Source organism: Canis lupus, chromosome 4, assembly GCF_011100685.1.
Source record: "Canis lupus familiaris isolate Mischka breed German Shepherd chromosome 4, alternate assembly UU_Cfam_GSD_1.0, whole genome shotgun sequence".
Taxonomy (NCBI): domain Eukaryota; kingdom Metazoa; phylum Chordata; class Mammalia; order Carnivora; family Canidae; genus Canis; species Canis lupus.
Window position 1 is genome coordinate 21,269,369 of NC_049225.1, and position 14,474 is coordinate 21,283,842.

The window sequence follows — 14,474 nt, forward strand, 5'->3', positions numbered from 1 at the left end:
ACTTTAGCGCTAAGCATGGGAAAGCCCACAGCTCAGTGCCTGATGCTAAACAAATAATTGGGAGAGGATAAATGGAGAACCTAGACTTAAAATGGGACAGGAAGGAGGAGAAGGGGTCTAAAGTCTGAGCTGGGGGTGGCACCGAAAGCAGTCAGGGAAAGCCCAAAGGACAAATGAAGTTTCCTCTTGAGAACAAAAATATAGACTGTACTTTGGGACAAGAATGGAAGGAAGAGAGTGAAAGAAAGAGATGGGTATTTGAGTTTGTGTTTTTAAGAATTTTTGACTCGGGGGCACCTGGGTGGCTCAGTCCATTAAGGGTCTGCCTTCGGCTCAGGTCATGATCTCAGGGGCCTGGGATCAAGCCATCGGTGGGCTCTGTGCTCAGTGGGGAGTCAGCTTCTCTCTGCCCTTCCTCCCACTCGTGCTTGTGCTCTCTTTCTATCTCTTTAGTAAATAAATAAAATCTTTAAAAAAAAAATTTTGACTATAACAATGTCCCAGTTAGCTTTTGCTGTATAATAAACCAGCCTGGAATTTAGTGTCTTAAAACAACATCCACAAATTATTTTGTGATTCTCTAGGTTGGCACATTTGGGCTGGACTCATTTACATAGATAGTCAGCTGTTAGGGTGGTGGTCTGGGCGGTCTAAGATGTTATCACTCACCTGTCTGGTAGTTGGTGGCTGCCAGCCAGGAACCAGGGTTCTGCCTCCTGTGGTCTCTCTAGCAGACTCTCGAGGATTTGTTCTCACAGCAGGAGCATTCCAAGAGGGGCCAAAGCAGGAGCTGCAAGGCCTCCTGATTCCAAGACTTACAATTCAAGCAACCTTACTGCTGTCACATTCTGTTGGTGAAAGCAAGTCAGAAGGCTGGCATAGATTCAGGAGGTAGATCCTACCTCTTGATGAAGAAGGAAAGGAAATAGATCCTCTCTCTCTCTCTCTCTCTCTCTCTCTTTTTTTTTTTTTTAAAGATCCTATCTCTTGTTGCAGAAGCTGCAAAGAATTCACGGCCATTCAGATTTTCCCAAACAGAGGCCAACTCTTATGTCCTTGGCCTGGAAAACTATTTGGTGGACTGGGAAGAGTTCCAGGGATGCATTCCCTGGGGAAATGGCTTCTTACACCTGCCTGGGAGTGTACATTCCCCTATGTTGTCTGCACAAGCCTCCTCCATTTCTTCCCCTTCCACTCTTGGGTTTTTGTCTCTGTTGAAAGAGCTCTTACCAAAGTCACCAATGACCCACATCTTGCAGAGCTGATGATGGTCAGTTCTCTGTTCTGTCCCCACTTGACCTCTCAGGCACAGATGAATCCTCCGTGTATTAAGGAAAGTTCCCAGGACAATGACTCCTGTTGCGCACCTCTTCTAATTTCTTGAAGCTTGTGCTTCTCCAGGTGTCTCCATCATATACCTTCTCCTCAGGGGCTGTACCCCCTTTCTTTCCTTTGCCAGCCATTCTTCCTCTCTTCCTCTCAATGTTGGAGGGCCCTAGGGTCTGTCTTTGTCTCTCTTCTCTTGCTGCGTCTTCTCCCTAAATGATCTCACAGAGGCCCGTGGTTTAAATTGATCTGATGACTCTCAAGTTTCTATCAATCAACTCAAGCCTTCTCTCTGAGTTCCCTAGACAACTCCACCTGGATTTTGAATAGATGTCTCAAAAAATTAAATGGCCAAAGTAATTTATTTTTAAAAATATTTTATTAAGATTTTATTTTATTTTAAGATTTTATTTATTTGAGAGAGAGAAAGCACAAGCAGGGGAAGGGGCAGAGAAAGAGGGAGGGAGGAGCAGGCTGATGCGGAGCTTGATCCCAGGACCCTGGGATCATGCCCGGAGCCAAAGAGACACTCAACTGACTGAGCCACCCAGGCACTCCAGTAATTGATTTTTAACCCAACCTCCCCCTCCCCCTGCTTTCCCTGAGCTTCCTCACCTTTGTAAAGGGCAGTGACATTTACCTAGTTTGCCCTAGGCAAAAACCCTCGGATCATCCTGGATTCCCCCCACTCCCATCCTGCATTCCATGTCCTATCTGTCAGGAAGTCCCATCAGCTGTATGTCCAAGATGCTATCTCTGATGCCAGTACCTGTCACCATTTCCAGTGCTAGGCCCCAGCCCAGCCCCAGCCTTCTTGTTCTGAGATTGCTACGATGACTTTCTCACCAGGCTTCTCCCTTGCAAGGCACTTGTCCTTGCTCCCTGCGGCAGCCTCCTGAAGTATAAATCACATTTTGTATCACGTCCCTGATGAAAACCTCCCCATGGCCCTCGCTGAAACTGGAAATAAGTCTAAACCACTTACCAAAGCTGCAAGGCCCCTTCCTAGGTCCGATGACACCTCCTCTACTCTCCCAAGGTCCCCTTTGTGAACCCCAGAGCTCTCCAAGCCCCTCCCTCTCTCCTGGTCCCCACTTGCTGTCTCTTCCATTAGGAAGTGCTTTGTCCAGATCTTTAGCACATATCAGTGCCTGGAATTTCCCTTTCATGTGTTTGTTGTCATATGTGTTATATGTCCCCACAACTCCCTCCCCAGTAGAAGATGACAGAGATGTTTGCTGGTGGATGTAGGCCAGAGCCTGGGGCAGGGCCTGAGTCACAGGAGCAGCTCAGTGTACATTTGCTCACCAGGTTGACCGTGAGGACTATAGCTAAGGTTGTTAGAGCTAGAAGAGAAAGCCTCCAACCTTGTGGTTTCTCAGATAGGGAAACAGAGGCACAGACAGTCGTTTGCCTGGCAGCGTGAGTGCCAACTTATACAAGCCAAGTTGGTCCTGCACATTCTTAGGTTCTTTTTCATAAGCACCAGTAGCCATTAAAAGTGATGGTTAGTTACTTCCTCCTACAGTCTGCTGCTAGGTTATCATGAAAACAGATCTCAGAACAAATCGTGACATCGATAAAAATATCTATAAAACAAATATTTATTGGCAAGAAGTCACAAAACTGGTTCCTACAATCTGTTCTATCAACTCAGTGAAGGCCTAGCTCTCTGTGCTTTTAGGTGCCCTATCACCTTGCATGAAGGGTCCAGTCAAGGAAGACACAACATTCTAGAGACAGGATTCAGTGAGACTGCTGAGCACATCAGGCAACCAGATACCCTGGGACATGAGATCCTCCAGGATTTAGTCCCACGTATCATTTTTTTTTTTTAATTTTTTTTTATTTTTATTTATTTATGATAGTCAGAGAGAGAGAGAGGCAGAGACACAGGCAGAGGGAGAAGCAGGCTCCATGCACCAGGACCCCGACGTGGGATTTGATCCCGGGTCTCCAGGATCACGCCCTGGGCCAAAGGCAAGCGCTAAACCACTGCGCCACCCAGGGATCCCCACCACGTATCATTTTTAAGTGGAATTCTTTTACTTTGAGCAGGAAATAGGAAATGGGTGGTGTCTCATTTTAGACAATCTACATGTCTCACTACTGATTTCACCCAAAGAGAGCTCATTTCTAATACCTGTTATGCTAATTAATGAGCCATGAACTTCATAGGTGCCTTCTATCACTATGGGCAGGGTTCTTGGAGCTAATGGGTAGAGTTGCAGAGGTGGCCTGCCGGAGGGAGAGCTGCAGTGGTGAGCGGAGCTGTATGTGTGATTATGTCTCTTCTTAGCACCCAGGATCCACAGGTGGAAGCACTCACATTCTGGAAACTGGCAATGGGACCCTCCCATTAACCCCCCACCAACAGAGAGACAGATATTAAACCCTTACCAGCACACCACTGGATAGCTGGGTGACCTCTGGTGTGTGGCCTATCTGACAAAATGACCATCTCCCCCACATGATGACCTCTGGGCTGATGAGATTCATCCTGGCTGCACTTTAGAAATTACTTGGGACCTTTAAGATAATACCAATTCCAGGTCCCTGTTGGTGGTGATTCTGAACTAGGATATCAGCACACATTTATTTTTTTTTAAGAGATTTTACTTATTTATTTATTTGAGAGAGAGAGAGAGGCAGAGACACAGGCAGAGGGAGAAGCAGGCTCCATGCAGGGAGCCTGACGCGGGACCTGATCCCAGGTCTCCAGGATCAGGCCTTGAGCAAAAGGCAGATGCTCAACCACTGGGCTGCCCCATGAATAAATAAATAAAATAAAAAAAAAACAACTCACTAGGTGGTCATAAACTGCAGCCAGTGCCATGCTTACACCTGTATGTCACACTGTCTATGTCATACATTTTAATGGTTTCTCAGAAAGTTTCCCAGCAAAACCAGGATTAGCTCTTGTCCTGCTGACCCCTAGCCCAGAGCTCCTGGCAAAAAGAGAGCAAAGTTAAAAATAAGGTGTCCCTTCTGAAGTCTCAGTGTTTGCAAATGTGGCCGGGGGCAGCCCACAGTACTCGGGGCCAGGTTAGGGATGGGGAAGGGCAACATAGGAGCTCAGGAGCCCAGGTAAGAGTGTGCTAGTCCCAAAGAGCTCCAGGCTCCATGCAAGGTGGGCTGTCACAGCCTCCTCCCTCTGGAAGACTTGAAGTAGAAGAGAAGTGCAGCTAGCAAAGGCCAAGGGTAATGAAAGAAAACCCCAGTGGGGCGAGTCACCCCCAGGGAGAGGGAGGTGGACAGCCCCTCAGGGAGAGCTGGTGTAAGGCTAGCTCTGCAGGGCTTGGGGGGAGAAGCTAGTCCCCCACATAAGGGTAAAGAGTTATCATCCTCCTCCTCAAAGGACAACTTATAACACTGTGTTAAGAGGTCTTGGTAGCCCTTGGCTACTGCTTTCAGGTCATGTGCAGGGGTCCCCGGTTCTGTGTCCCTACCTAATGCAAACACCCTTGTAGGATTTGCTCCTTTTGTACCAGGACACTGAATTCCCCATACTTCTCTGCGCAAGGCATTGCCTTCCAACTGTAAGGGCCACGGGCTGGCTGCCCCAAGATGGGCCACTTTGGCATGAAGATTATTGCAAATTAAAAAGCATCAAAACCCAGTAGATTCAGGAAAAGCTCTTTATCTCCCTCTCAATTGCCTAAAAAGAATTTAAATGGTGAATAACTACGGATAACTACAGTATGACATAAAATAGGTATGTAGGAGCACCTGGGGGGCTCAGTAAAGAGGGTAAAGAGTTGAGCATCCAACTCTTGATTTTGGCTCAGGTCATGATCTCTGGGTCATGAGATCGAGCCACACGCTGGGCTCTGTGCTGGGTGTGCAGCCTGCTTAAGATTCTCTCTCCTTCTCCCTCTGCCCTTCCCCCTCTCTCCAAAAACAATAATAGTAATAAAGTAGGTATGGTCAAAGGGAGGAACCTAGCAAGGCCTGTTCCAGCCAAGTCCTCCACGTCCCATTGTTCCTGAGAGGCCCAGCGAACATTCGTTTATCAAACATTTACTCTTTTTCATCTTCCTGTGAATTGCGTTTCTTTGAAGCCCCAGACCCCTGTCACTTTCTCCTTAATTCAGAGCGACACAGGTACCTCATTTTGCCTGTCTTGGATCTTTCACATCTGTGTGGATTCCTCGTACGTATTCTATTAAATTTGATTTTCTCCTGTTAATCTGCCTCATGTCAATTTGATTCTTAGTCTGGCTAGAAGGACCTTGAAGGGGACAGGAGATTCTTGCTCCCCAACACTCTGTACCCCAATCTTTCTTCCTTCTAGGGGAAAGCCCTGGGGGCTGGAGCCCGCGTGGTCTCTGTCTTGGTGTTGGTCTCTCTCTGGGAGTGTGTGTATATGGAAGGCTTGGGAGTCCGGGGCAGGGGACTTGGACTAGGGCGCCATTCCTGCAGTCACCACCAGGGACCCCATCCAGCACTGCCTTGAGCTCCTGACCTCTGGGCCACACATTTAATCACTGAAGGCCACAAACAATTGCCTGACTCCGAGCCCCAGGCTGAGCTCGGCCTGGGTCAGACGTGGGCTGGGTGTGTGGGTGTGTGCCTGTATGTGTGCACGGGAGACAGACTTTGACCGCAGGGAGGGGAAACACTGGGAGAGAAGAGGCCGGGTCAGACCACGGCTGAGTGTGTGCAAGGGCCAGGGCCACAGACCTGGCCGGAGGATGGGTAGGGGGAGGGCTTCCCGGAGGAGGAGGCCGGGCTTGGGGTGGGGAGTGGGCACGGTTGGGAACTCAAGCGGCTTCAGAGAAAGGGATTCCCGGAAACTTGTAGGAGAAAGGCTGGTTGGGGGATCTGTGACAAAAGTAAACGCGCAGCCCCAGCTCCGAGGGAGCCTCGTAGCCCCGCCCCGGTTTGCCACACCTGCCTAACTACCTCCGGACCTCCCCCGCCTCAGGCGGAGCTGTTTCACCTCCTGGTTCCATTCACGTCTTGCACATTCACTTCCACACCTTGAACACCTGAGCGGTTAATTCCTGCCCTCTTCCTACGGTCTTTCCTCTTGGCAACAGCGGGAAGCACGCACTTGCACGGCCCCCGGGTTAGGCCCCCCCCAGGTTAGGCCTCCGGGTTAGGCCCCCCCAGGTTAGGCCCCCGGGTTAGGCCCCCCCCAGGTTAGGCCCCCGGGTTAGTCCCCCCCAGGTTAGGCCCCCGGGTTAGGCCCCCCCCAGGTTAGGCCCCCGGGTTAGGCCCCCCCAGGTTAGGCCCCCGGGTTAGGCCCCCCCAGGTTAGGCCCCCCCAGGTGAGGCCCCCGGGTGAGGCCCCCCCAGGTTAGGCCTCCCCAGGTTAGGCCCCCCCAGGTGAGGCCCCCGGGTGAGGCCCGCCGGCTCTCCCGCCGCGCGCCCTCCGCGCTCTCTCCCACGCCCCTCCGCGCCCTCGCAGCGGCGCCGGGTCTCGTTTGCATAACCCTCGCCCCCTCCCCTCCCCTCCCTGGGCCTCCGGCGGGTCCCGGGCCGCGCCCCGCCCCCTGCCCGCCCCCTGCCCGCCCCCTCGAGGGGCTGGGCCGCGGCCTCGCGCCCATTGGCCGCCGAGCCGGCTGGTCCCGGCCGGGGCTGTGATTGCGGCCAGCCCATGTCAGTCCCGGAGCGGGCGCGGGCGGCGGGGGCGCGCGGCCCGGCTGGCGGCCGCAGGTGGGGCTGCTCGCGGCGAGGGACGTAGCCCGGGCCCCGCGGCCCCGCGGAGAGAGCCCAGGATGCCGCGCGGGGACTCGGAGCAGGTGCGCTACTGCGCGCGCCTCTCCTACCTCTGGCTCAAGTTCTCGCTGATCGTCTACTCCACGGTGTTCTGGGTGAGTGACCCCGGGGGGGACCCTGACCTGGCGGGGTGCCGGCACTCCCTGGACCGCCCGCACGCCGACCCGGGCCTGGGTCCGGGGTTGGCTGCTCCAGGGAGGGCGCGGGGACTGCACGCCCGGTTCCTCGTCCCCCTCTCCCCGGGAAGCAGGAGACCCCGGCGCTCCGGCTCAGCCCGAATCTCAGAGCCGACGGGTCCGGAGCGGCAGAGCCGTGGATTAAGCCGAAGGAGCGCTCCGTGGCTCACCTGCGCGCACCTGCTCGGAGCGCTGGGTCTCCGCGTCTGCTGCGCTCGGGCTGGAGCGCTCGCGGCGGTTACGCGTTGCCCGCGCCCACCCGCCCGCGGGGGTTGCAGAGTTTGCCTCCCCATCAGCGGGTGGAGAAGACGTGGTCGGGCTTTGTGGGCTGGATTGGGCGGGGAAACCTGGACTCTTGGTCCTGTCCCCACTGGCTACTTGCGGACGTCCCGGAGCGAGAGGCTTCCCTACCGTGCCTCGGTTTCCTCTTCGGTAGAAGGAGGATGGGCTTGCCATGTCCGCGGAGTCTGGAGGATTCCACTGCATCACCCCTGGGGTGGCCTCCGGCAGCACCTGCAGGTCGGGTAAATTCCCGCAGCCGCTGGGCTTTACCTCCTCTTGTGTAGTGCTGGGCTGCAGGGTGGCAGTGGGGGGCCGAGACCCGGGCTTCGAATCCTGCCGCTACCACTTTCTGGCTCAGTGATCTTGGGGAAGTTACTTAAAGTCTCTAGGCCGTCATTTCTTCGTCTGCAAATAGAGACAGTAATTATATTCAACTGTAAGGACGGGCGTGGAGATTGAATGAGGTAGGCCAAGTACGGTGAGCACCGCGACCCGTGAAGAGCTCAAGAAGTGTGAGCCACGACTATTATTTTTGTAGACTGGGAAGCTGGGCCCTCCCGGTAGGCTCAGAGAGAGACTGATTTCTTTATGAAGATTTTGGGTGAGGCTGGACCCCCACCTAGAAATGAGGACATCTTTCTATAGGCCAGCTCCAGCCTTGCAGCTCTAGAAGAGTCCCCTGCTCCCCAGTAGCCACAGGGCAGAGTTGCCCTGGGACTTCGGGGAGGGGGTGTGGGAGTGGGGGTGGGGTGGGGAATGATCCCTGGCTCCCAACCCTCCCCAAACATACGCTCACTGTATTCTCTTCAGACCCTCAGCGGTTCTATTCTATTAGCAGGAACAGCTTGATCTGCCTGGTGACAGGTCTGACTTCCCATTTGACTGCTCTATGGATCTGCCCTTGCCTGGTGGTCTAGAGGTCCAGATTCTAGTCTCGTTCTGTTATTGACTCACTCGGAGACCTTAGGCAAGTCACTTCCTCATTTGGGACCTCAGAGCTGTTAAATGACTTGGCTCTCTAGAGATGGGAGAGAGATGGGCAGCACATTTGGGGGCCAGAGGATGAAGTAGAGGTTGGTGGAAGCCTCAGGGAGGCAGAAGGTTGTATGTGGGATTGGGGTGGGGGTGATTTGCTCCCAAAGTTGTATTAGCATCAGCCAGAGACTTTAAAAAAACACTACAGATGCCTGGCCCCTGGCACAGAGATTTATTTAAACTCCTCAGGTGGTTCTAGTTTGTTGTTAGGGTTGTAAACTGCTGGGCTTGTTGGTCTCACAGGCCCCTGGGTTCTGATTCTGGGATTCTTTGCCTGCCCCTTACTTGTCTGGCTGCAGGAGCTCTTCTCTCTGGAGGTCAGAGTTGAAAGAGGGGAGGCTAAGGTTGTTGGTGGGGGGTGCGGGTAGGTAAGGAGAAAATGGAAGACCAGGAGTCAGAAGGTGGGGCCTATGTTTCTGGCTTTACCCCTTCTCTCCATGTGTATCACTGACCAGTATCTTAACCTCCTTGTACCTCCATTTTCCTATCTGTGAAATGGGTAACTGATACCCTGCCCCACACTTCCCTGGATTGGTTTGAGGATTAGTGATATGGGGAGATAGTGACATGTGGGTTACAGCTGAACTCAGAATTGTCAAGGCCTTCTTCTGTCGCTGTCCCCTATAGCCTGCGGGCAAGACCACTCAATGGCCCTCGCTTTGCTTCTCTTGGGGCAGAGTGGGACTCAGAACTTGGAATCTTTCCTCTCCAGCCAACTGAGATTGTCTTCCCAAATCCTTGACTTCCCATCCCTGGAAGTATTTCTGCTTAAAAACCTCCCTACCCATGCCAAGGACTCAGCCACCTGCCAACCCTCCCAGGGCAGCTCTAGGTGCCAGATTTCCCTGCAGGGTGGAGGCCCAGCGTGAGTAAGTAATTTGTTCTAGACTGGCTTTGCTGCTAATTGGAAACCCATTATAGGAAGGCCCATTATCTCTGCTACCATCCCTTGGGGTGAGGAGTGGGGCCAAGGGTTACTTGCTTTATAAGCCCAAAGTACTAACACCATCGTCTCAGACTTAGGTCTGGAAAGGACTGTAAGTTTTACCCTAGCCACACACCTTTTGGAAGACTTTCTGCTTTAAATCTTATTATCAAATATGAAATGCAAGGACACTGTACAAAATTTTAAAGTACCAAAGTGAAGTCCTCAGTGACCAGCCTCCCTCCTGCCCCTCTCCCCTGGCCTGCCCTGTCCAGAGGGGACATCTATGATCAGTTTCTTATTCTTCACTTCTGAGGTAACATCCCAGCCATAGCATGCCCTAGGTGAACGTGTACCTGCATTATGTATTCTGTTTTTTTTCCCATATGAAGTAGCACAGTATACATAGTCCTACCCTTACCTTTTCACTGAAATGTAAGTCCATGTGAATTTTGGAGCTCTGGTAGTGGCCACCTCGTTTTGTCTGATGGCTACATAGAACTCACTGGAGGCTATGCCCAAACTCATTCAATCCGTCCCCACCTGGGGAACTTGGGTTGTTTCCGATCTTTGGTTACTGTAAGCAGCAGTGCAGTGAGCAGTTTTGAACCTGTCATTTTGCACATGCATGTGTATATCTGCAGGGAAATTTCTAGAAAGAGAACTGGTGGGTTTACAGGATACATGAATGTGTAATAGACATACAGAAATGCACTGGGCGTAAGTGTATATGGCCTGATGGATTTTTACAAAATGAACACACATGAGTGATCAGCCCCCAGGTCAACCACTAGAACAGAGAGAACAGAAGCCAGAAGCCTCCCTTGTGCCCGCTTCCGGTCATCACTCCCTCCCTCCAGTGGTAATCACAGTCAGGGTGTCTCATGGCACAGAAGCGTTTTGCCTGGTTTTGTATGTGCGTTTAAAATTTTGGTGTTTGGGGGATCCCTGGGTGGCGCAGCGGTTTGGCGCCTGCCTTTGGCCCAGGGCGCGATCCTGGAGACCCGGGATCGAATCCCACGTCAGGCTCCCGGTGCATGGAGCCTGCTTCTCCCTCTGCCTATGTCTCTGCCTCTCTCTCTCTCTGTGTGACTATCATAAATAAATAAAAATTAAAAAAAAATAAAAATTAAAAAAAAAAAAATAAAAAAAGATAAAATTTTGGTGTTTGTTAAATTATAGAGTTTATACCAGTTATAGTATTATCTACTGTATTACTTTAAACTGACTCATTTTTAATCTGAAATTATTATTTTTTAAAAAGATTTATTTATTTATTTATTTATTCATGAGAGACACAGAGGCAGTGACACAGGCAGAGGGAGAAGCAGGCTCCATGCAGGGAGCCCGATGTGGGACTCGATCCCTGTTCTCCAGGATCACGCCCTGGGCCAAAGGTGGCGCCAAACCGCTGAGCCACCCGGGCTGCCCTTAAATTATTTTTTTAAAAGGAGGCTTTATGTATACACCACTGCCAATGGGAAACCAATACGCATGATGCTAAATTGTGCAGGGAAAACAAAACGTCATTAAATCCTAGCTAGATACTGTGGGTGATGTAGGCTGTGTTCTGCGTTCAAAAGGCAGCCTGGCAAGTGTTTGAGGGGCTGAATGACAAACTGGCACCCACACAGATTTGCTGCAGCATGCAACGGGAAGGATGGCAAGGGAAATGAGCAATGAAGCCTTTGCTCAGTCTATGAGTCAATATAAATATGACTTTGAACCACTCACAAGATCTCCTGTCCTACACCGGGCGGTGGGGGGGGTGCCTCTCGTTTTCAGAGGGGGCCTCGGGGCTCAGGGTGTGTTTCAGGGCCACTTAGTAAGGCTGGCCTGAGCCCCTACATCTCATGCCCAGTTCAGTGCTCCTTCCGGTAGATTTTGGAGGATGTGTCCATGAGGAATGAGCTCACTCAGAGCCACTTGGAGCCTCCTCTTCCCACCATGCAGCGTGAATCATTCTGACATATGTGCCCTCAGCCCACTAGGGACACACCTCTAATTTTAGCACTGACCACAGGGTATCCTAGAGATCTGTTTACTTAACTGCTTTTCCTTGCTGGACTATGGACTCCCGGAGGTCAGGGGTGTAGCTCGTTCATATCCTCTTCCAAATGCTGGTTTTGGGGCTGGGCACACAGTAAGTGCTTGGGGAAAGCTCATTGCATTGGCGTGCTCAAGCCCCAACCTGTGTCTTGTAAGCAAGGATCTGAGGTGGGGGCACCTGTGTGTGTGGGGCTGGTGTGTAAACAGTGGTCAGATTTGCTGAGACCTTGAATTTGCAGGGTGGCCTGGGCTGATGGTAGAGTCACTGGCCCTCTAGAAAGCACTGGCCCTCTAAAAAGCATCAGCCTGTTGCTTTAACAATGGAGTAATTTCCAGTTGGGTACAAAAGGGTGTCAGGGTTGGGGGATGTTGACCAATCAGGAAAAAAAGGAGTTGGTGGGAAGGAAATGGGAATGGGTAGGTGGGGGAGGCAATAGTACCAGAGGCAGTATTAACTCTTCCTTGCCTTCTCTATGGATGGACCCCTCCCCCCCCATCATAGCGTGGCCTGTGATTCTTTATATTTTCCTATAATGTAATGTCTAAGAGTGTGGGCCCTATACCAGGCTGCATGGGTTCAAATCCCAACTCTGGTATTTATTTATAAGTCGAGTAACTAACTTCCTTGCACCTCAATTGCCTTATTTGTAAAATGGGTGATACCAGGGAGTCCCTGAGACTATGAAATGGATGAATATATAGGAAGAGCAAACACCAGTGTCTGGAACATTAGCATAAACACTGTATCAACTACTTCAGGATTAGCTAATCTTTTCCCACCCTCCTCTCCATTTTTCTAGGAACTCAAGAGCCATAGACTGAGAACTAGAAGGGTCCTTAGAAGCACCTCTAGAGCTATCTTTTCATTTTACCGAGGAAAACAGGCCCAGAGAGGAAGCGAGTTGCTTTAGACCCCCAAAGCAAGTTCAGGACAGGCCGAGGGCAGGACCCACATGGCCTGAGTGCATTGTGTCCCCGTGACCGCCAGCGGCTCTTCCCCTTGCCACCCTCCCCCTGCTCAGGACCCAAGGTGTGCGTGGTAGATAGCATTTCTGCAAAGAGCTATGTACCTGGCCTCCCAGTTAGGCACTAGACGAAGCCAGATGAAAAAGAAAGTAGATTAAGTTTCCAGCAGGAATTTCTAACTTTTGAAAAGAGCTTTATTGTTTTTGTGAAAATAATATGTGTGCTCAGTTAAAAACCGTTCAGGCAATTCTTGTGAGCACACTGAAGACAGTGAAAGTCACCTTTGGTTCTGGCCCTGGGAGAGCACCGCTGTTACACACCGAGAAACACCCATCTGGACATCTCCTTGTACATGCACATAATTTATTTCCTGAATTTTTAAAATTATTGTTGTGCTTGAATCCTTAGGCAGGATCATTTTCCCCTTATTCTAGGCAAGGATTTCACAGAGAAAATAGAGAGATTCAAGCAAAAAGTGACTTCATCCTGGAGAAACAGCCACCCTGCCTACCGACTATCTGAGAAGATCTAGAAGCAATGAGACTAGGGTCCCCTCTCCCAGCCTGGCCAGGGGTCCTTAACAATTCCAGAGAATCAAGAAGGCAGATCTGGGAGGCATTTGGAGAATCTTCCAGTGCATTCATCTTACAGATGAACAAATGAAGGCCTTAAGGAAGTTTCTTTGCTCTTAGTTTAGGCTTCTGTGCATGAGCCCTTTTCTTTCTGGAAGAAAGGCATTGTTTTAAATGGTAGGAATGGATGGGGACCTCACAGTCTCTTGTTGTTTGTCCCCAGGATGCAGGAGTAACAACCTGTCCTCCTCCTTCCCTGGCCTGCTGCCACCCCTCTCCAGGTGACTCACAATGCCAGCCTGGGGTGGGGCTCAGGGTAAACTAGATAAGAGACTGATAATGAAATTTCTGTACCGGCTGGCTCCATGTACAGGGGAAAGATGTCTTCTGGGTTAGCCCAGAACATACAAGATTGAGAAGATTAACCTTGCCCGGAGGGCAGCCCCGGTGGCACAGCGGTTTAGCGCCGCCTGCAGCCCAGGGTGTGATCCTGGAGACCCTGGATCGAGTCCCATGTCAGGCTCTCTGAATGGAGCCTGCTTCTCCCTCTGCCTGTGTGTCTCTGCCTCTCTCTCTCTGTGTCTCTATGAATAAATAAATAAAATCTTAAAAAAAAAAAAAAAAAAAAAAAAAAAAAGCCTTGCCCGGAGAGAAGCTGTGGATATAAATGGGTTTGAATCACATCTTTGTGGAAGGCCAGGGAGTCCAGTCCTGACCTGTGTTCTCTCCAGAGCGGAGATGGTTCTTTACTCATTCGGTCAACAAATAATTATTTGATGCCTACTGTATATGCCAGGCACTGCGATGTTTCCTGGGAAATAACTGAACAAGACAGACTTCGTCCGGGCCTTGGAAGACAGACACACCAGTAAATAAATGTAGCTTGTGATTGGTGCTAAAGAGTGAATTAGGGAGCAAATGGAGGAGATGAAATTTCCTACTTTAGATGGTGCAATCAAGGAAGGCCTTTATGAGGAGCTGAGGTCCAAGGAATGAGAAGGAGCCAGCCCATAGAAAAGGCCTATCGAGAGTATCTCAGACAGAGGCAATAGTACGTACAAAGGTCCTGAGGTAGGCAAGTATGGCTGAAGCAGATGGGGAAGCCTGGGATGGCCCAAGTAACAGGTGGAGAGGGTGACAGGGGCCTGATTGTATGAGGGGTGTGGGGTCTGATTGAAAGTGGAGGTGTAATTGTCCGGCAGTGCCAGCTGGAGACACAGATCCAGGGCCGCTTCTGCTGTTGACCCTGAGTAAAGGACCACCTCTCTGAGCTTCTGAAACTTCTGTCTGCGGATATGCTAGAGGCCTTGGGGAGGCTTCTGCAAGAGTAGAGATGCATAGGCACCAAGCACCCTATAGGGGCCAGTATCCACAGGGGGCTGGGACTTCAGATGTGAGGACTTCCAGAGTCTGTCTTATT

General features: G+C 51.1%; 1 protein-coding gene across 1 annotated transcript in view; it reads left to right on the top strand.

Annotated features, from left to right (window-relative positions):
* The first annotated feature begins 6,957 nt into the window (after positions 1-6,957).
* TSPAN15 (tetraspanin 15) overlaps positions 6,958-14,474 on the top strand; it is a 50,961-nt gene continuing 43,444 nt past the window's right edge. The window contains exon 1 of the mRNA XM_038534170.1: positions 6,958-7,144. Coding sequence (XP_038390098.1) covers positions 7,049-7,144 — 96 coding nt within the window. The 5' untranslated portion in view covers positions 6,958-7,048. The remainder of the gene's footprint in view (positions 7,145-14,474) is intronic.